At 40.4% G+C, this 23,405-nt stretch overlaps 1 protein-coding gene across 2 annotated transcripts; it reads left to right on the top strand.

Moving 5' to 3' along the window:
- Nucleotides 1-9,999: 9,999 nt before the first annotated feature.
- On the top strand, nt 10,000-22,499 carry wnt4b (wingless-type MMTV integration site family, member 4b). Of its 2 annotated transcripts, none has more exons than XM_061776587.1 (9): nt 10,000-10,287; nt 11,795-12,017; nt 15,471-15,624; nt 16,790-16,874; nt 16,966-17,097; nt 17,538-17,680; nt 17,762-17,902; nt 19,575-19,683; nt 20,621-22,499. In XM_061776587.1, the coding sequence occupies exons 2-9, from the start codon at nt 11,929-11,931 to the stop codon at nt 20,788-20,790; spliced, it is 1,023 nt and encodes a 340-aa protein (XP_061632571.1). In that variant the 5' UTR covers nt 10,000-10,287; nt 11,795-11,928; the 3' UTR covers nt 20,791-22,499. The 2 variants fall into 2 exon arrangements, with proteins under 2 accessions (XP_061632571.1, XP_061632570.1); XM_061776586.1 differs by having other exon boundaries at nt 19,521-19,683.
- Nucleotides 22,500-23,405: the final 906 nt, after the last annotated feature.

The raw sequence follows: 23,405 nt of genomic DNA, 5'->3' as shown, positions 1-23,405 counted from the left end.
GGGAGGGAGAACATGGTCTCCAGAGGTAGGCCGAACCCCACCGGTGACGGCCAATAATAGTCGTTGAATGGGCATCCACCTGGGGTGACCAATCAAATAATTTGTGGTTTGTCCCGAAACAATGTCCACCACTATCTCGACCACAAACTGGACCCCGACAAAAATGATGGGGTTCAAGTCCGTCCCGGGCTCAACGAGGGCAGCTCAAGTGCAGAGATGGTTAAAACCACATGCTGCCTTCAAGGCCTGTTCCAAGTGTGGGAAAGCGCACAAAAAACAAAAAAACAGGGGAACATAAACTTTTTGTCAGTGGTTCAAGGAGGAGGACTGAGGTGGAGGCTTAAATCAGATACATTGTCAGATAAGGGTCAATATAAAGATGCTGACGCAGCACGGCGTGCCAGTGGTCAACATGTCTGCCTCACAGTTCTGGGGTTCAGGGTTCAAATTTCAGCCTTTCCTGTGCGGACTTTGCATGTTCTACCCATGCTTGCTTGGGGGTTTTCTCCGGGGACTCCCACATTCCAAAAACATGTGAGTTAGGTTGGTTGAAGACTAAATTGTCCATGAGTGTGAATGCCTGTTTGTTTATACTGTATGTATAGTTGCGTCACTAGGCCTATTTTAGGGTGGGCTTCAGCTAAGCCCCCCAAAATGATTTGGTTGTCTGTGGTTAGGCCAAATTCTCTTGAGTCTTAGCCCCCCCCCAAAAAAAAAAAAAATTATTCAGTTGTTTAAAAAAAAAAATATATATATATATATATATTTGTTTAAATATATACAGCAGATGAAATAAGTATTTAATACGTCACCATTTTTCTCACGAAATATATTTCGAAAGGTACTATTGAGATGAAATTTGCACCAGCTGTTGGAACAACCCAAGTAATCCATACATAAAAAGAAAGTACAACAAAAAAAGTCAGAAATTAAGTTGTTTGTAATAATGTGAAACAACACAGGGGAAAAGTATTGAACACATGAAGAAAGGCATGGAAAGCCAAGACAACACCTAAAATCTATCAATAATCAAACAGCAATCCACCCCCTTGTCAGTGCAAATGAATATCAGCTGGTTCAATCCTAATTAATGGCCTACAAAAAGGTCTCATTGCCAAGGTGTGAGTCAACACACACCTCATGATGGGTAAGAGCAGAGAAGTGTCTCAAGACCATCGCAAACTAATTATTGCAAAACATAACGATGGCATTGGTTACAGGCACATATCTAAGCTTCTGAACGTTCCAGTGAGCACGGTCGGGGCCATAATACGTAAGTGGAAAGCCAATCATGCCACCATAAATTTGCCTCGATCAGGTGCTCTTCGCAAGATTTCTGATGGAGGAGGAGTAATCAGAAGAGTTGTCCAAGAGCAAAGGACAACCTGTGGAGAGCTTCAAAAAGACCTGGAATTAGGAGGTACTGTTGTCACAAGGAAAATTGAGTAATGTACTCCACCGCCATGGCCTGTGTGCATGCTCACCATGCAAGACCCCATTGCTGGAAAAAAAATAACATGTCAAAGCTCGTTTAAAGTTTGCTGAACAACATTTGGACAAGCCAGTTAAATACTGGAAGAATATAGTCTGGTCAGATGAGAGTAAAATTTAACTGTTTGGAGGCCATAATGAACACCATGTTTGGAGGAGAAATGTTACTGCACATCGCCCTAAAAACACCGTACCAACAGTGAAGTTCGGACGTGGGAACATGATGGTGTGGGGCTGCTTCTGAGAAAATGGTACAGGCCACAGAACCTTAAAAAATTGAAGACTGCTTGTGTGGAGGAATGAGCCAAAATCACACCAGAGCAATGCGTCTTGAACCGGTCATTGCAAAACAAAGACTTTTGTACAAAGTATTAAATAAATACCAGTTAGCGTTTTCAATACTTTCCCCCTGTCATTTCACATTGTTCCACACAACTTAAAAACGCTGGGCATAGCCAATACAACAATTTGGTATGTCCTGAAAAAGAAAAACTTCTGGTATACTGAACAACAGACATCGAACAGGTCGTACAAGGGTATCAACAACAGTTGATGGCAGAAACATTGTGAGAGCTGTGAAGAAACAGCCAAAGACAACAGGCAGTGACATCACTGCCAACTTCCACAGTACACGGGTGAAGGTATCACAATGCACTGTTCAAAGAAGACAGAAATATACAGGCCATACTACAAGATGCAAACCACTCATCGACAAAAAGAATCGGAAGGCAAAAGTTTTGGACTGATGAGACCAAGATTAACCCCTACCAAAGTGATGGTATGGAGAAAGAAAGGATCTTATGATCCAAGACACACAAGCTAATTTGTGAAGCATGGCAGAGGTAATGTCATGGCTTGGGCTTGCATGGCTGCTTCCGGAACAGGCTCACTAGTCTTTATTGATGATGTAACTCATGATGATAGCAGCAGAATGAATTCTGAAGTCTACAAAACCATTTTGTCTGGCAATTTACAGAAAAATGCATTCAAACTAATCGGGAGAAGCTTCATCATGCAACAAGACAATGACCCAAAACACACTGCCAACACAACAAAGGACTTCATCGGGGGGGAAAATGGAAGGTCTTCGACTGGCCAAGTCAATCACCGGACCTTAACCCAATAGCGCATGCATTTTAGCTCCTGAAGTCCTGTCAATGGGTCGCAGGCTTGATGTAGTTATTGCAAGTAAGGGTTATGCCACCAAATATGAAATGTTACACACTTTTGGTTAATTTAAGAACGTTTGTTCCAATACTTTTGCTCACTTGAAAAGTGGGTGGCTTCAAACGAAAGGTGCTCTGTCTTGATTTGTTTAATACATCTAGATGTACATACCATGAAATAAAAGCTGGAATTCTGAACTTTTGTTTCAGACTGGTGTGCTCAGCAGCAAATTTGCTTCAAAATCACCCTGATCAGACTTTCAATAAAACTAAAGTAATTTGCATATAGTGCAGCACTCTTTTTTCATGGAAGCACAAGTTTAAAATACCATCTAAAAGGAAAATGTGGTATTATGTGTGGTATATTTGGCACCTGATCAATCACCAATCACGATTACTCAAACTTCAAAATTGTGATTAAGCTGATTAAAATAATGAATCGATTGACAGCCCTAAAACAGTATATAGTCAGTCAATTTATTTGCATTTGGCCAATGTGACTCCAGCTCCTGATGTCACTCACTAGGCCACACCTCTTAAACGCACTCATCCAACACAAATGCTACAATAAATCCAGCATTTAAACTTTCTAAAACCAATTTATTTCTTTACATTCTCTTTTATTATGTTATATATATGTTATAATGATAATGATTTTATACAATACAGTGCTATTTTTTGTGAATGATGTAAAAAAAAAATGGTGGTGTTTTTTTTGGCGGCTGGAACAAATGGCATTTCAATTCATTCCAATGGAGGAAACTGATTTGATATATGAATAAATGGAGTTACAGAAGTGTACTGTAATTGTGTTTGATAGTCATAATCATGATGGCGTTATCAGCGGGTATTGTGTGGAAATGATACGAGAGAGGCGCCAAAAAGGGCCTCGCACCACTAGAATGGCCTCCCGTCATACAGTACAGTAGATGCACATCGCATAGCAACAAAGGCCGCATGCGACTCCCCATCCGCCTCCTCCTGGCATCTCAGCCTTCCTTCCACATCTCACGCACAACCCCACGGCCCTCCTCCCTGCCACCACTGTGCACTTCTCCCTGCCTAACAACACGGCCGCCATCCCATAATATTCATACACCGCCAAGCGCGTGTGACTCTTTGTTGGCGTGAGCGCGCTCACGCACGACGCAGTGATCTTAGGATGCGTAGGTAGCAGGTGAAGGTAACGTGGAGAAGGAGGAAATGAAAGGGGCTATTATTTTATTTTAAAATAATTATTATCATCTTAACAGTCACTGACACAGCCCTCAATGGTCAGGCTACCTGGCAATTGGAGGATCTGGTGTAATTTTATTGTGCCCTTAGGTCACTGTGGACTGCTGACTGCCTTTTATTTAATGTTTGTTGGTTTACTCAATTGAATTAAATATTTTCTTTTATTAACAGGAAGATGCAAAATGTTGGGATTCTCGGACCTTGTTCAGAATCACTCCCTAGCCACTATACCAGTGATACTCAAAGTGTGGTATGCGAAAGAATCACTGTCTAAGTACAGTTCAGTAATATTTAACTTTTGAGTTCAGTTTTTAGGTACATTTGCATTTAATCTTTAAAACCTGTTTGTTTATGTGCATCACAGCTAAATTAAATAATTATTTAAGGACAGTTTTTTTTATTTTCCTGCATTTAAGCACAGTGTTAATATGCAAACTGTTTATAATGTTACACTGACTTAGAATAATATTAAATATACATTAACACTTTCTCATGTTATTTTGGAGCAATGCATTTTCTTGTTTCAGTGGCATGTACTGTACATTTAGCCATCATCAGCATAGAAATTAAAAGAGATGCCGTGCTTTCGGAGGATGGCCCTAAGTGAAAGGACATAGAGGGAAAAGAGGAGAAGCCCAAGAATGGAGCCTTGGGGCACTCCGCATCTAAGGGGAATCGTGGAGGACACAGTAGCCCCAATATGGACACTAAAACTTCTGTCTATCAGGTATGGCCTAAACTACTTCAAGGTACGTGTTTTGGCCTTCTCGTACGCAATTACTGTAAACCTCACTAGTAAACTACAGTGCATCACTAGTAACAGCACTAGGCCCAACTATTTGGCATGTTGCATGACACATACTAGTAGCCTGCTGGACCCTACTGGCTAACCTTTATTAGTCCCTCAATGGGTAAATTTGCAAGTAACACACTAATAGCACTAAAATCCCCACTAGTAGGTTTACCTCACTAGTAACATGCAATTGTCCTACAAGTATGCAGAAATGTCCTACAGTAGTGGAAAAAACATTACAAGACACCATCACTGCACTAGTGCGCTCTGTTAATTCTACTAGCGTGCTGCATTTTTTTACCAGTGTGGACAAAGAGTCCTAGTACATGGACATTAAGATGGATATCAAGGAAATGGAATAAATGCTCCAATGGCATCGTCCATATACTCTTTAGGCCTTGCAGTCCAGCTACAATCAATCAGCACCTCATGATAAAATGTCTACAAATGTGGGGGAGTGATAAAGATTTTAAAAAGAAAAAGAGAGAGGGGGCAAGTTATTTACGAGAGGAGGGTGAAGGAAGGGGACTAGCATAACAGAGGCGCCGGACGTGACAGCGGGCCGCTCATCACCATGGCGTTGCTGTGGGCGACTGCGGAAGAAGACGTCACTGGGAGAACGAGGGGAGGGGGGACACAAAGGAGGAATATGACATGAGGAGAGTGGAAAAAAGGAGGCAAGGGGGTTGGGGGCATTAAGAGCTCTGTCGTGGTAGCTACCAGCAGGAGGAGAGGAGGAGGATTTATGCAGGAAGTGGGTGTCACGGGGTTCGCGGTGATGGGCCGCCGATGTGAGGACCAGTGTGGCGACGTCTGTAAATGCTTGATGGCAGCGGCGCACCGACTGATTCAACAAATGAGCCCTGAGCCCCTCCAAGTCATAAATAAGGCCTGTCAAGGTGGGACAAGGGTGTAGCTCAGAGCCGTTTTCGCTTTGTTGGCGTGTCAGGGAAAGAAAAAAAAAAAGTCCACACTTGATAAATCGATAAAATCATGGGATTTAAACTGCCTCTGTCAAAATTAACAAAATATTGATGGGAGAAGAGAATTACTAGGGAAGGTTGGAGCAAGACTTGTTACAGCCAACTTCGACAAGCATAAATAACACTTCTGTAATGATTTGCGCACCTTAGTAGATTTATAATCAGCATCTTTTGTGAGTGTGATGTATTTTATTTCAATTAGTTATGTTTTTGTGATGTTATTAGATAAATTGAACTGCTCAAGATTTGTATTTATTAATCCTGTATATGGGCAATTTACTTCCGCATTCGGCAAAACGGGTAAAAGTACAGCAAGGGGACTGTGACATAGCACCTGTGGTAACTTAAAATCTACAATGTCTTTTTTTAAGACGTCACCATAGAGCCACCAAAGATGATAATAAGCGATGTTTAGGCTTCGTTCGTTTTTACTTACTGTATATCATATCATATTTGTATAAATTATATATATAGAATACATGTATTTAACTTTTGTCCAAAGACACCAGCCGTTAAAAATAACCTAAATTCTAGCAAAAAAAAAAAAATCATGTCATCAATCCTAGTTATGTTTGTTCATGTACCAATCGGAGGAATTCTGTTATCCCGTTTTCCGCATTGGTCAGGTGACATTCCACATACATAGCAGATTGCAACCTGTCCCATAACCCATTTATAATGTCTTCTATGACCTTGTATTATTGTTCGTTGAGGCTCATTGTGCGTACAGACCTGGAAGCTGCAAATGAATTGCCTGCACTGGGATCAATCAAGTTGTTTCAATCGGAATCGGAATCTGTGTTCATGCGAGTGCTGTATTAGAGTGGAATCTGCAGCTTTTAATGTCTTTTTTAACACAAGATGTCACCACAAAGCCACCAAAGATGATAATAAGCGATGTAGCCAAATAGTCCATTAAATTTTGTCTCTATTGTTTCAACATATGATTAATCCATGATTATACCCAACCCTAGTAAAAAATACATGTAAAAAATAAGTACAGCACAAAACAATAAAGTCTTACTAATAAGTTATTTTCAGGGCAAGGTGTGAATTATATAGAACGAGAAGAAAAACATTTCCCAGTCTGGTTTTAGAACCTAGGCATAGTACTGTTTCAGCTACCACAAAGGTTGCGAATGATATTACACATGCTTACAATGATATTACACACGCTCTCCCAGAATCATGACCTCATCGCAGGCCCATATTAAAATAAAATCCATGAAATCCAAAATATTTGCGATTTCGTTCTGATATATTCAGAGATTGAAGTGGGCATAATTAGAGATGTTCGCAATTTTTTGGGTGACAATTAGTCACAGTTTTGTGATGTTAAGCAACGTTTAACTTTTTTGAAGGTCTCTAGTGAAAGTCTATGGCGAGGAAACGGCTTAACGTCAACATTAAGCTTTTTTACATCACGCGTCGACTGTCGCAACACGGGAGATGAAAAAAATAAATGTCAGCGCTTGCACACAGAACAGAATATTTCTTTGAAAAACCTAATAAAATACAGAAAGTACAAAAAAAATTTAAGCATATGGATAGCAGCAAATTGATGGAACACATTATACATGGGTAGAAGGGTTTTCCAGATTTTTGGGGTCGATTTTGGAGGTGCACATTATACTCGAGAGCGTACTATACATGAAAAATTATGTAATTCATCTTCATTTGAGGCGGCACGGTGACCGACTGGTTACAGCGTCTGCCTCACAGTTCTGAGGACTGGGGTTCAATCCCCGGCCCCGCCTGTGTGGAGTTTGCATGTTCTCCCCGTGCCTGCGTGGGTTTTCTCCAGGCACTCCGGTTTCCTCCCACATCTCAAAAACATGCATGGTAGGTTCATTGAAGACTCTAAATTGCCCAATTGTGAATGTGAGTGTGAATGGTTGTTTGTTTCTATGTGCCCTGCGATTGGCTGTCAACTAGTTCAGGGTGTACCCCGCCTCCTGCCCGATGATAGCTGGGATAGGCTCCAGCACGCCCGCGACCCTTGTGAGGAGAAGCGGCTCAGAAAATGGATGGATGGATCTTCATTTGAAAGATGCAGTCATCTACTCAATCTCCCCCTCTGTTATTGGCAATCGTTTACAGAAAAAAATCTTGTCTTCCTCAGCACTGTAGGAGGCAGATAGTAAGAGCTACATTTGTACAGTATCAGTTTTTGACTGTGGAGATGTGACTTACTGTATATGCACGCTCCCCCTCTACATTAAAAGCACTTGATAGTTATAATGCTGCTATTAGATTTATCGGTGGTGATGGGTTTATGACCGATCACTGTCTTGTGTACCAGAAAGTTGACGGGACCTCTTTGGCTACCTGCTTATTTAACAAATTTGCTTAACTTTACATTATTCAGGTACTTCACACATGCTCACAAGCTCTTAGCTCTTAACATTCTAAATGTTAGGAGTGAGATTGGAAAAATTGGATAAATTTACTTTACTTTTGCACCATTGAAATGGATTCAGTATAAGGATTATATAGAAATGTGATATTATGATATTCTGGGGTTAGTTCTAGTCTTCCAGTATTGTCTTAGCTGCATAATTGAGGACAAAAGAAGGGAAATTATCACCCCAAAAATTATCACCCCAAAAATAAAAAAGAAAAGTTGAAAGGACATTTTAAATCACTAAGAATAAATCACAGCCTGTTTGCTGGTTCCTCAGTGGCCTGCAACAACAAATTATTTTGACACTATATAGATAAATTGACGCATTTTCTTTCAGCGTTGTCAACCGTTGCTTTACGACCTTTTTCCTCTGGCCAATGTAAATGGAGCCATGTCCCATACGCCGCCTGCCTGTGTCCCTGTGCCCTCTTTTCCCTCCTACCTCGCGTGATTTATTTGCCTCAGTTCCAATATTTGTCAGCACTGTGTTTTCCTCCCCTTGTCTAAATGTCACCCCTTCTTCCAAGACAATATGGGGAGAGACCGAGGGCAAATGTGTATATGTGTGCATGTGAGTGGGGGCATAGTGAGGTGGGAAGGTGGGGAAGAAGTAGGGAAACTCGTAAAAAGAGCAACAAAGTTTGGGAAAATTAAACATTTGGTAAGGCGCGCTTTCACATGCATGTGCTGTATATATAGGATGCACAAGTGCTGTGTCATTGTTTTGAAATACTGCATTGACTTTATTATCACTGTATTCTATGTGAGTAAACTTGGACTTGAAGAATATGTCAGTGGAAGATTCTTACAAAATTCAAGGTACTGTTATAATTGTTAGTCATTTTGTTCTTCTTACAATTAAAAGTTTTTTTTAAAAAAAATAATAGAAAATGAAATATCTAAAAAATCTAATATAAAATCGAAAATTATTTTAAAAAAACAGCAGAACATTCTTCAAAAACAAGATTTTATTAGTTTTTAATTCTTGTTTTAAAAGTAATAGATAAACAGCACTATGGACTGATAATATTAAAGATTACTCTAAAATGTAAAAAAAAAGCCTCCAAAATAGAAGATATTATTGTAATTGGGGCAGCTGCGGCTCAGTTGGTAGAGCAGGTTGTCAAGTGACTGAAGAGTTGCCGGTTTGACTCTTGCCTCAGACTGTCCACTGTCAAAGTGTCCTTGGGCAAGACACTAAAACCTAATTTGCTCGCAGTGGGCCTGGCAGCGCCCGCATGGCAGCAGCCGCTCATTGGTTTATGAAGGTGAGGCTTTGTAAAGCCCTTTGGACACCATAAAGCGATATGTAGGTGCACTCCATTTACCATAATTTTCACTCTTATTCTTTTTTTAGGTTATTATTATTTTTTTATAATAAAAAAAACAACACTAAGGACTGGTAAGATCAAATATTACTCTAAAACACTATTTTACAAAACAAAATAGAAGCTACTGTAGCAATTCTTTGTCATTTTTCAATTAAAAAGGTTTTTTAATCATATGAAAATGGATAAGTTATTTTTTTACATCTTTCAGCAGAAAATTGTCATTTTTTTCAAATTATTTTTCTTGCTTTCAAATTTTAAAATTATTTGATTTTATGTTTTGGGGTAGAGCACAGTACAGTATTTTGACAACATGTTTGAGGAGAAAGGCTTTACATTACATCCACAGGTAAACAAATCACTTCCATTCACCTGATGCGTATATTTGCATGATTCGCCAATGAAGTACCAATAAAGAGCATTTATACACTGCTGACACCTGCGCAGTACATCACCATCCTCCCCCTTCCTACGCCTTTAGCGTGCATCCCTCCACACCCTTGATCACGCCCGTCCTCGCTCCCACCCTCAGCCTGGCTGCCTCTTTATAACCCATCACTGGCTCGTTCTCATCGCTTACAACCTGGAATTTGTTCTCCTCACCCCCGCACGCACAATGGAACCTGCTGACACAGTGCTCAAAACTGATTCTTGATCGATGCTTCCGAAAACGTGAAAACTCATCTATTTTCAACGGAGGACTAGTCATTTTGTTCCAATTAAAGTCAACACGTGGACTTGTTTTCTGGAAAACATCCACACGAGCATGCTTCGCAGTCAACACAGTAGTGGAAACTGAGAGACGAAATATTTGTTTCAAACAACTTGGATTAAATTTCAGTTTGATCTGCAAATATTAAACTGGATACCACAGCAATACGGACTGGTAAGATCATATATTACCCTCTTTTTTGTAGTTTACAGAAGGAAAATCCTAAAAATTGAAAATAGTATCATTGTATTCTTCTTTTCAATAAGAGAAAAACAGCACTATGGATCAAATATTACCCTATTTATTTTGGTTCGTTTTTACAGCTCACAGCAGAAAATTCTTCAAAAATAGAAGATATGATCATTTAACTCTTTATTAACAATAATAGAAAAACTATACACTAAACACTAGAAAAGTACTATGGACTGGTAAGCCCAAACCTTTACTCTAAAAGGTTATTTAAAAAAAAAAAAAAATGTTCAGTGGGAAAAATGCTTCAAAAATAAAACATCACTTTTACTCTTGTTTTTTTTGGGGGGGGGGCTGATAAGATAAAATATTACTCATAAAATATTTAAAAAATAATTTAAAGTACGTTTTTAGCAGAAAATTCTTCATTTTTATTCTTTTTTTTTTTTTTTTTTTTTTTTTACAAATAAGAATGTTTTTAAACTGCAAAACAAAAACATGATCATCATTTTTACTTTTGTTTTTGAGGGGGCCTGATAAAATATTACTCGAAAAATATTATTTTAAAAAAAGTACGTTTCTAGCAGAAAATTCTTTAAAAATAAAAGATTATGGTCATTTTATTATATATATATATATATATATATATATATATATATATATATTTAAAATGTTTTTAAAGTGATGAAAAAACAGCACCACTATGGACTGGTAAGATCAAATATTACTGTAAAAAGTTATTTAAAAAAATATTTAATGGAAAATTATTCAAAAATTATTATTTGTTATTTGCAAAAAAATTGTTTTCAGATGAAAATTCTTCAAAAACAAAATATATTGTCATTTTAAAAATAATTTCTAAAATATATTTTTGAAATAATAGAAAAACTTGAGGTTTTTTTGTGTTAGATTATATATTTTGGCCACTTTGTTTGTAAAGTCTTCCTATTGTATCCATTCCGAGACTCCACAGTGATGTCAGTAAAATGAAAACACATCAACTTTCCTTGCACTATATTGCATTGCTTTTGTATAATCTCATTCATGAACAGATTTGACAATATAACTTCCCTGGCTGAGGTAATAAACACGACTGGCCAAAGGGCAGCATCTTTCCCAATCACATTAGGGCGATTGGTAGTGTAGTGCAGTCAGTGGTCCCCAGCCTTCATTGAGACCACCAAACAAAAATGTCACAAAAAGTGGATACACAAGTCTGCCGGTCACTATACAGTATGTCACTGGCACAGATAGAGGAACAGAGATACATAATTTTCTCGCCAATTGAGTGAAACTGTATGATTTCCTGATGTTGCCTCAGGGCACACTGGTCTAGCTGACTTTTTTGCTTGGGCTCAGTTCCCTTTCAAAAGCCCTGGCGACCAGTCTGCACTTAAATCCAGTCTTTGGTTAATTGAAAAGTAAACATTTCATAGAGGTTAGCCAGGACCAACTTTCCCCTCCAGTTTTTGACCTGTAAACTTCCCAACAGCTATGAGGGGATCAACCCCAGGTTCAGGAGCAGGAACATAGAGCAGACGGACTGAGGGACGGACGGACAGAGGTGCTGTCCAGAGACCCCGCCTGACCTGACGAACGCAGACGGAACGACGGCCGGACAGTCTGATGCCAAGCGTCTCCACTGTCAATCTCACGGCACCACTCCTCCTCCTGTTGCTATGGGCGACCCAGCCCACCATGGCAACCAACTGGCTGTAAGTCCGACGCACGAAGAGGGGAGTTTGTTTGTCATGCTATAAGATTTAAAAGATGGTGACATGTCTCCCAATCCCTTTCAGCGGCTCCCCGCTTTTTTCTTTGTCTCCCCGCCGGTGACCTTTCGCTTTTCTTTCTCTTTGCCGTCACTGGGGCTTCTCCGTCTTCTTTACTCTGCTTGTCCCCTCATTTCCGTCTCCCACTAAAAGCGCGACGACTTGTTACCTCGTCGTTCTTTAAGCGCCCTCCCTGAGTTCTTGTGCTCCTGAGTTATGCCCCCCTTTGTGACCCCTTAAATCCCGCTGTACGTCAAAGGTGGCAAAAGTACTCGGACTCTGAGCTTAAGTAGAAGTACAGAAGACTCTGGTAAAACTAGAAGTACTGCTTTAATACCTTTACTTAAAGACCCTGTAAAGTCAATTCAGATTTGTTTCTAAATACATTACACATGCAGAAGATAGAATGCTGAAAACAAGACTGAGAACTACGTAGTACTGAATTGCAGAGTATGTTTCACTTAATTTCAGTTTTCCTAATTTTTGGGGTGTGGCTAAAACGGTCACCCAGTGACCCACTTGAGCGTCCGGCATAAGTTGCCTCTCCCGCACTATATAAGAACTTGAGTGTCGTCGTTAGCATCATCTGTTATAAGGCGCAATTGGAAGTTGCTTAATTAGGCCCATTTCTACCACTACAGCCTTTAGCCTGAGAAAGTCTTCCCTGGATGCCACAATTTACAGAAAAGCTCGGTTTGTATTTAAATTCCCAAGCAAGGAGGTGACACCGCATACGAGCCAGTCCGCCGGCCTGGCTCATGAGTTAGCTGGTGGCTAGCACCTCTTGTCGCGGTGTGGAAATATTCCAGCCACTGGAGCCTTTAAGCAGATATATTTTTGCAGGATGTAGGATGTGTTGGCATAAGAAAGATGCTAGACAAAGTAGCATCCAGGTTTCAGCAGGGCATGGTTTCACATATTCAGCTGACACGGCCACAGCTTTTGAGAGGGGAGACAATGGCTTGATTTTTCACGATTTTGAGGCCTCGTTTTACAAACCCCAATTCCAATGAAGTTGGGATGTTGTGTCAAACATAAATAAAAACAGAATACAATTGCAAATCCTTTTTTACCTATATTCAATTGAATACTCTACAAAGACCAGATATTTAATGAATTAGTTTTTTTGTTGTTGCAAATATTCTCTCATTTTGAATTGGATGCTTACAACATGTTCCCAAAAAGTTAGAACAGGGGCAACAAAAGACTGGGAAAGTTGAGGAATGCTCAAAAAAAAAAAAAAAAAATTTTAAAAAAGTTTTTTTTAATTAAAAAACACCTGTTTGAAACATACCATTGGTGAACAGGTTAATTGGAAACACCTGAGTAACATGATTGGGTATAAAAGGAGCATCCCTGAAATACTCACTTGTTCACAAGCAAGAATGGGGCGAGGTTCATCACTTTGTGAACAAGTGCGTGAGCAAATAGTCCAACAGTTTAAGAACGTTTCTCAACGTACAATTGCAAGGAATTTAAGGATTTCATCATCTATGCCTCATAATATCATCAAAAGATTCAGAGAATCTGGAGAAATGTCTGCATGTAAGCGGCAACGCCAAAAACCAACATTAAATGCCCATGACCTTCGATCCCTCCAGCAGTATTGCATTCAAAACCGGCGTCATTGTGTAAAGGATATGGCGACGTGGGCTCAGCAACACTTCAGAAAACCATTGTCAGTTAATACAATTAACCGCTACATCTACAAATGCAAGTTAAAACTCTACCATGCAAATTGAAAGCCATATATCAACAACAACCAGAAATGCCTGGCAGTTTCTCTGGGCCTGAGCTCATCTAGGTGGACTGAAGCTAAGTGAAAAAGTGTACTGTGGTCTGATGAGTCCAAATTTCTAATTGTTTTGGGAAATCATGGACGTCGTGTCCTCCGGGCAAAAGAGGGAAACAACCATCCGCATTGTTATCAGCGCAAAGTTCAAAAGCCAGCATCTGTGATTATATGGGGTTGTGTCAGTGCCCCTGGCATGGGTAACTTGCGCATCTGTGAAGGCTCCATTAATGCTGAATCGTACATACAGGTTTTGGAGCAACATATGCTACCATCCAAGCAACATCTTTTCCAGGGATGTCCCTTCTTATTTCAGCAAGACAATGCCAAGCCATATTGTGCACGTGTTACAACAGCGTGGCTCTATAGTAAAACAGTGTGAGTACTAGACTGGCCTGCCAGCAGTCCAGACCTGTCTCCCACTGAAAACATGTGGTGCATTATGAAGTGCAAAATCTGTCAACGGAGACCCCAGACTATTGAGCAACGGAAGTTGGACATCAAGCAAGAATGGGAAAGATTTCCACCTAAAAAGCTTCAACAATTAGTGTCCTCATTTCCCAAATGCTGATTGAGTGTTGTTAAAAGGAAAGGTGATGTAACACAGTGGTAAATATCCCCTTCTCCCAGCTTTTTTGGAACGTGTTGCAGGCATTAAATTTGAAACGAGTGAAAATTTGAAACAATAACAAAGGTTTAACAGTTTAAACATTAAATATCTCGTCTTTAGTTTAGTGGAGTCAATTGAATATTGGTTGAAAAGGATTTGCCAATCATCGTATTGTGTTTTTATTTACGTTTTTCACAAGCATCCCAACTTCATTGGAATCTTCTATGTGGTGTGTCAAATTTATAAGACATTTATTTCACTTTATAGGGACTTTAATTAATTGTAACAAAGTGCAAACTCGGATATGTACAAAAGCAAAAAGTAATGTCAATTATCTACAATACCCATTTTGATAACATAAAACGTGTTCCCATAGCTTTGCTAATGTTAACTGATGAACCAAAAAAAATGCTACATTATCAAATGAAAAAATACACCTTACATGTATGTTCAGATAAGGCAGATCATTTTTCGAACATCCAGAACCTCGTGTTTTTAGGCTGGCAGAAGACAACGCATTCTCCATGAAAAAGTCTTTGAGCAGAAAACATCAAACAATTCAATCAGATACAGTAACATCAAACAATTCCGTTAAATTACGCCATGAATGGGGAACGTTGTTTCTCAGAAAGTTACGTCTTTTGTTGCCAGTGTTCCCTGGTTCACATTCCCCTTGTCGCTACTGTGCCAATTTGGTCTCTATGAAGAGCTCAACCATAGTTGACTTTACCTCTCTCTAGTTACGTCTTTTTTACATTGTGTCATCATCCGTGAAGTTTGATAAAAGTAACGGGGCTATTTTGACAAAGTAAGGAATGGAAAGCACAGTTATCTGCTTTCAAGTGTTAGGGAGTAAAAGTAAAAAGTCATCATAAAAATAAACACTCAAATAAAGTAGTTATATGAGAAATCTAATTATGTACAGCAATAAATTATTATAAAGTAGTATACCATTGCTAAACTGTGTGAACCACCCACTTCCCTGTGTCCACAGCTCCCTGGCGAGGCTGCCTCGCTCCAGGCCCGTGTCCGGTGATGCCCCATGTGCGCGGCTGAGGGGGCTGACCCCGGGGCAGGTGGGGGTGTGCAGGGCACGGGGGGAGGTCATGGAGTCCGTACGCAAGGCTGCCGAGATGGTCATAGAGGAGGTAGGATGCGATTTACTACAACATCCATCCATATTCTATAGGGCTTGTCCTCATTAGTTGCAGGTGAGCTGGGGCCTATCCCAGCTGACTTTGCGCAAGAAGCGGTCTACACCCTAGACTGGTTGCCAGCCAGTTGCCAAACAAACATTTACACTCATATTCCCACTTAAGGACAATTTAGAGTCTTCAGTGAAACTAAAAAGCATGTTTTTGGGAATGGGAGCGGGAGGAAGCCGCAGTAGGTATCTGCAGAAAAACAACACAAGATGACAACTGTGAGATGTGCTAACCACTTGTTCACGGTGGTGCCCTTTACTACAACACCTCAGCAATAAACGCTCCCAGATTCGTTTCATTTGACATTCAGGACGCTGCGACTTGTCGATTGAATGAAATTTAGGCGACATTGAGAAGTGTTGCTCATATTTTAGATCCATAAAACATGAAGGACACTTCTTGCTGTCATAAAATGGAAGCAACTATAATTTAACGAGCCATTAGAAGAGCTGTATTATACTGTGCCCTTACAAAGATAATAATGATAACTTTTGATTTACACTATTGGAGAGCAACTCATTGTGTTTTAATGGGTTTTTTGTTTGTTTGTTTTTTTACAGTTTTAATGTTTTAGACAAGGAAGCGTTTATTTTAGCAACAAAAATATCAGTCACACTCACACTCAAAATATGGCGAATTATGCGCGATACACAGTATGAAAAATAATTCCCCAATGCACTGAATATATAGCTGGTTTAGCTGGAAGACTGTATTTACAAAAATGTGAGGAGTGTACTCAATTTTGTGAGATACTGTGTATTCAAATTTCATATACCCTACACATTTTCTGTAGCAGTTTTCCTCATTGAACTGAAGCCGATCTCAGCTAACTTTGGGCAAGAGTACACCTGGGCTTGAACTGGTCGCCAGCCAATTACAGGGCACATATAGACCAAAATAAATAAATACAAACATTTACACTCACTTTAACACCTATAGACAGTTTAGTCTTCAATGAACCTAACATTGCTTTTATGGCAGTGTCAATCAAAATTGAGCAGTATCATCTTCGTAAAGGAAGCTTTTTGGTGTTGTTGAATTGACTCTTGTGGGATTGTGCATGTACCCAATGAAATGAATTGGAATAACATTTACACATCCAATCCAGTGTCAGCACCAATTCCGGAACCGCCGCTGGAACTGTTCCACTACCCCCCGAGGGATCAATGTATTTGGCAGAGTCATGAACCAAGGTGTGTCCACCGATAATCACCTCCATTTTGCACTTGAAAATTCCAAATTTCCAGAATGTGTTTTGTTTGATGGTTTGTTTGATTTAAACAGGCACCCGCGAGGCAGCCTTTGTGCACGCTCTGTCCTCAGCAGCGGTGGCGGTGGCCGTGACCCGGGCGTGCACACGCGGGGAGCTGGAGAGGTGTGGCTGTGACAGGAAGGTCAGAGGGGTGAGCCCCGAGGGTGAGCATGGATTCTATTACGTGGAAAATTGCCGCATGAGGGCAAATGCGCCGTGACTCACATAGGACATGTAAGCACAGTACTGCCACTCGAAAGTGCCACAGTCCAGCAGCAAGGTTGCAGGTTTGTAAAGGAAAATATGAATTTTAATGCAATGTAGCCAGACCAGAGTGAAACTACGCTGAAAACGGATCACGACAAACCTCAGAACTGTGAGGCTGACATGCTACCCACTATCCACCGAGGTGTATGGGGAGAAATGCTAGCATTAATAGGATAGCAGAAAACTTTGTGGGTCAGGAAATTAGTTTTTCTCAAAACACATTCACTGCCATTGACGGCTTTAGAAGTCAGATATCCATGTTAACTGGGAAGGCTGGCAATGAATGAGTTAATTGTGTGAACAACTGAAGTTTCAATGTCCGTTGTGTCAACCTCAGGTTTCCAGTGGTCTGGCTGCAGTGACAACCTGTCCTACGGCGTCGCCTTCTCACAAACCTTTGTGGATGAACCGGAACGAGCCCGAGGGCTGTCTGCTGGACGACCACTGATGAACCTTCACAATAACGAGGCCGGTCGCAAGGTTGGTTGACATCTCTCCCGTTTTTTCATCTCCCACCACTTATGAGATTCTGAGATCATTTTCAATGGCTTCTGTCCTCAGGCCATCCTTCACAACATGCAGGTGGAGTGCAAGTGTCACGGCGTTTCTGGCTCCTGTGAGCTGAGAACCTGCTGGAAAGTCATGCCGCCATTCCGGCGCGTCGGCATCGTGCTCAAGGAGCGCTTTGACGGAGCCACAGAGGTATGGCAAAATCAACCAAAGACTTTCATTCACTTCTCTGATTTTTCTTCAAATTTTGCAGTGTGGTTGGAAATGGTAATTGACAACTCTAAATTGCCCGTACGTGTGTATGTGAGTGCGAATGGTTGTTTGTTTGTATGTGCCCTGCGATTGGCTGGCAACCAGTTCAGGGTGTACCCCGCCTCCTGCCCGATGATAGCTGGGATAGGCTCCAGCACGCCCGCGACCCTTGTGAGGAGAAGCGGCTCAGAAAATGGAGGGATGGGTTGGAAATGGAAGGAAGACCAGGAAACAAAACGTTTTTGTTCAAAACCTCTTTGAGAGCTATAGACTATCAAACTTTCAGCTAATTAGATATAACTCCCGACTTAAAACATCCTTAAGTGATTTATACTCCAACACTTACCAAGCTGATTTATAAAATACCCGCAAGTAATTGCCGCCACCCCTAAAAGGGTTCATAATTGCTTGTAGATGCCACAAGATGGCCGCAAAGCTCTACTTTTCTTTAAATGAATCTCATTCTGCCACTCATTCTGTTTAAATGAAGCCCCTAAACTCACATCAACAAAGTTCCTTCACACCAAGATGCCATAAGAAGGCAGTGAATCGTTATTTTTGTCTATCTGAAGCCCCTCAACTTACTTCAAAATGGTTCCTGTGCACCAGGATACAAGAAGGCAGCAAATCATTACTTGTGTTTAATTGAAGCTCCTCAACTCACTTCAACACAGTTCTTTAGCACCAAGAAAAAAGCAGCTTCTGTCTAAATGAAGCGTTTGAACTCACTTCAGCATAGTTCCTTGGCCACAAGATGGCAGCAAACAACTTTTGTCTGAATTAAGTTCAACTCATGTTAATAGTTGCTTGGCACCAAGATGCCACAAGATGGCGTCAAAGTACAAAAGGATCCCCCAAAAATATAAATATATGTGAATTTGCGAATGCTGAAACTCAAATATTACGGGAGTACACTGTATGTCACTGGATGATATCGTACAAGGATTGCTAATTTATGAATTGACATGTTTTACATAATTACTTGTCTTAGAAACCTTTAGAGTGCCATCATATTTACAACGCTTCTCCACATCCTGAAGAATCCACAATATTATTTTGAGGAAAAAAGTTAATATATACAATGGTGTGAAAAAAGTGTTTGCCCACTTCCTGATTTCTTATTTTTGTTGCATGTTTGTCACACTTCAATGTTTCCCATCATCAAATTTCAATATTAGTCAAAGACAGCACAAGTAAACACAAATTGCAGTTTTTTAATGAAGGTTATTATATTAGCCACTGTATTTTTACTTAGTTTTGAAAATTAGTTGAGAATTTTTTCAGATTTGAGCAAATAGTTCGTTACATTTCTGTAAGACGATGAAAGAATGTTACCATGATACCAAAATCAGCTTCCTAAGTGATGTACTTTCAAAGATATTAAAGCCGAGAGATATTTTGATTTAGCTGAAAGTTTGTTAGTCTGTATCTCTCTAATTAATAGGTTTAGAACAATCATCATTTCCTTTCATTTTCAATAAAACTTGAAGAAAATCTGCTAGGTGAAGGGAAATGTATTGGTTGATTTTACATGAAATGATGTCGAGTCCTCCTGTAGGTCCGCCTGACTCGCATTGGATCCAGGACCGCTCTGCTCCCTCGCGACCTGCAGGTGAAACCCCCCGCTGCCAGAGACTTGGTGTACCTCGCACCGTCTCCAGATTTCTGCCACCTTGACCCTGACAACGGTATCCCTGGGACCGCAGGCAGGAGATGCAATGGTGATAGTTTTTCCCAGATCTACACAATGAACCCCCCGTTTATCGCGGGTGACACGACCCACCCGCAATCGGTGAAAATCCGCGATAGAGACCAGAGAGAGATCAGCGGACAACTTTTTATAGTGTTACCCCTATCACATGCTTGAAACAAATTTAAATTGATTAAATAGTGTATTTAAATGCATTTTAAATGTATTCAAAAACAAAACAAAAACTAATTTCAAGCATTAAAAATATATATAAAGTACTGTACATAGTGTGTGTACATGTACATGCATTTAAGAGGCGGAGCCTGGTGGAGTGCTGTGTGATGTCGTGAGTCTGCTGTGAATGTCTGGCTGTGAGCTGTGACTGACAGCAGCTTCTGCACGACTGTGCCTATGTGTTGTATTGTTCTCCGGGGATTCAATAAATGGCTGAAAAGTGCATTGGTGACTGTGGTTCTCCTTTCGCAAAAGTTAGCTGTAAACTAAGAATGCTTAATACCACTTATATTAAGACCGTTACCAGTACGAGTAGTCACTCGAGTAGGGACACCTCTAGTACAATCGATACATAACATTTAAATTAACTCAATGACATAATTGTGAACAAAGACGTTTGCTTCGGACGCACATGATGGTTCATCAATTTGTCAACCCACCAGTGTAGCACCAACTACTAGCAAGACGGACTCAATGTCAGATTTTTTTTGCTTTAAGTATCGATGGCTGGTATCGGCATCCTTCACGAGTACCCGATACCTTGAAATAAGGCAAGTATACGTGATATCGGTACTGGCGCATTCTTACTGTTCTCCACATAAGAAATGTGATATAGCAGGGTTGCAAACGACAAACTGTGATATTACGGGGGAACACTGCAGACAAAATCCAGATTATCTTCAATCATAATCTGACATCTGTCTGGTTTTTTTTGTCCAATGCACCCCCTACAGGAACCTCTCGGTTGGCACCGGACGGCTGCGAGCTGGTGTGCTGCGGGCCGGGCTACAGAGCGGGCCGGGCCGAGGTGGTGCAGCGCTGCTCCTGCAAGTTCTCCTGGTGCTGCTCAGTCCGCTGCCAGCAGTGCAAGAACACTGTCACCATTCACACCTGCAGAGTTTAAAAGCCACTCCGGTCCCTACCGACGCCCCCATACTCCTCCCTATTAAAATAAACGTAACACCTTAGAAGAGAGACAAACAAACACCAGACAAGACACTCCTGATCCACAGGATGAGCATAGGACTATTTTACCACTGATGACATGTTTATCTCTTTATCAGTTTACCTAAAATCAGTTTTACAACAAAGCAGTCAAGGCTGTTCTGAATTCTAACGTACAAGTTGGCCCACGGGCCTAATACAAGCCCAAATAGGGTACCATTGTTACTTCTTACGCGTTCGTAATACTGAAACCGACGTGCATGCTCACAAGTACGCTGATCACTCACTATGGAAAGCCGTTTGAGCATCTAGTCGATATTTTAAATCCACCTAAAGGACCATGTACTAGTGCCTTCTTTCTCATCACGAGTTAGACAATTCACTGTTCTAGTAGAATGAGTAGGGTGCAGTAGTAGAATGACTGTGTCTTACTAGTGACATTTGTTTCTATTAGTGCCACTTTTGGCATACAGGTAGAAAATTAAACCTTACTAGTAAACTACTGTCCTATACTAGTAACACTACTGCTGTTGCCCTAATGAGTAGGCACAGGTAATGCACTAGCAACAAAATGTCCACCAGTAACATGTAGTTGTAGTGCTAGTGGGTTAAAGTTGTCCTACTAATGTGCAGACATGTTATACAGTAAAATAAAAATAAACTTACGAGTAAGACACGGTCGTTCTACTAGTGCACTGAATTGTCTTCCTGGTAGGGATGGCTTTCCATAAAGCTGTTTTAAGTATTTATTTCTCTGTATAGCTCTTTGTCCTCACGCCAAAGTTGTCCTACTAGTGAGAACAAAAAAACGTACTAGTGCATGGACCTTATGATGGATATCAAGGATACGGAAAAAAAGCTCTAACTAGTAGAACCCCTCAGAGGCACTAGTAGAATGACTGTCTTAGGAGTAACCTTATTTATTTCTTCACACTACTAGGACAATTTTGGCATAGTAGTAGGATGACAACTTATTAATGAGGCAAAACTACACAAGCTGACTAGTTAACATCTAGCACTTCACTAGTCATACTAGCAAAATGCAGATGTCAACTACTGCAGTTAACATGAACCTGGCCTTTTAGTCTGCAAAAATTGTCCTACTAGTGTGCTGAAATGCCATGCAGTATTGGAAAAAAAAAAAAGCATTACTTGTAAGTGTACTGAATTGTCCTACTAGTGAAACCAAAGAGTGTACTAGTACATGGATATCAAGGATATCAAATAAATGCACAAACGGCTTTCTATGACTCACACAGACAACTGCTAATGATCTCACATTGAACCGACAATGCTCTCAAAGCTGAACGTAAGCAGCACTAACAGGGAAGCGTTCCAGCACTAGTTTTTATTTCCTAGGTGGATTCACGTCCTCTCGAACACCGTTTATTTATTGCACACGGGAGCCGTTGCTGCACTTCAGCCTCCGGCAGACATGTTAAACACAGAAAATAACTTCTATTGACATCTGTGTCCGTCTGTCTCTTGTTTCGCACCCTAGCCTCGTGTCAATCGAGCTTCTATGCACTCGCAGTGCTTTTAGCTTTGCTTGTGTCATCTAATAAATACAGTAGTTTTGTACCACTAGAATGTGAAGTGCTTCTTTTAATTGCCTGGTCATGTTTAAGTCGGTTTGCTTGCCTAACAGTAAGATGTTTGTGAAACAGATTTTGAGAGTATATTTTTTTTTAATTCTTCATTTTATCGTGTGTTGAAATTTTTATCCCTGAATGGACCAATACATTTCTTTAGATAATGTAGAATTGGTTCATCATGCCGTTCACATTTTGACATCCTGAGACCAAGACGACACCAAACAATTGAGCCAGTTCAGCATTTCAAATTAAAATATGTTCTCAATGCCTTAACTGGACACTGTCAAATTAAAAAACATTAAAATACAAAATTTAAAAAGGGGTTCAACAGTACTTTGCTATTGCGAGGCTTCAAAAAGGAAGTGGCCACTGAGCTCAGAGTGTCAGATTGTTATCAGCTGGTTGCGACAGAGATACAGAGACTGGCCTCTGCCAGCGTATTGGTCAATTCATGGTTCAAACACCTTTTGAGAATTTTGCCATTCAGGTCCTTGTTAGAGAACAGCAAGTTGTAGAAAAGGTACTGAAATACAGAACAGTTGGCTATGCGTAGTCAAAGGTTTAGAGCGTTTTGAATGTGTCCGTGGGAACAAGACTTGCTAACAAACAACATTGGAGAACAACGGTCTGCTCCATTCATCCACTGTAAAAATTTACTTGGGAGGACACTGAGGACAGAAAGAAAGTGGAGCGATGCAGCAAAGTGGAGACTGGAGTATGATATTGCAGCATCCAGATTTAAAGACCGCTATAAGTGTGTTTATTTATGTAACAGCTTGTCATTTATAGTCAAATGAAGTGGTGGGCGGTCAGCAAGCCCTTCTCTGCTCGCCTAAACACTATCACAAATACTAAACATTTACCCCAAAAATAAAAAAAAATTAAAAATCCATGAAATTGTAATTTATTCCCAGCAGACAACTTCATTTAACAGAATTTCTCTTTGCTGCAATTCTTCCAGTACATGTGATATATACTG

The sequence above is a fragment of the Phyllopteryx taeniolatus genome, chromosome 6 (genome assembly GCF_024500385.1).
Source record: "Phyllopteryx taeniolatus isolate TA_2022b chromosome 6, UOR_Ptae_1.2, whole genome shotgun sequence".
NCBI classification, from domain to species: domain Eukaryota; kingdom Metazoa; phylum Chordata; class Actinopteri; order Syngnathiformes; family Syngnathidae; genus Phyllopteryx; species Phyllopteryx taeniolatus.
The sequence above is the reverse complement of the archived record's forward strand: the minus strand, read 5'-3'. Positions and strand labels throughout refer to the sequence as shown.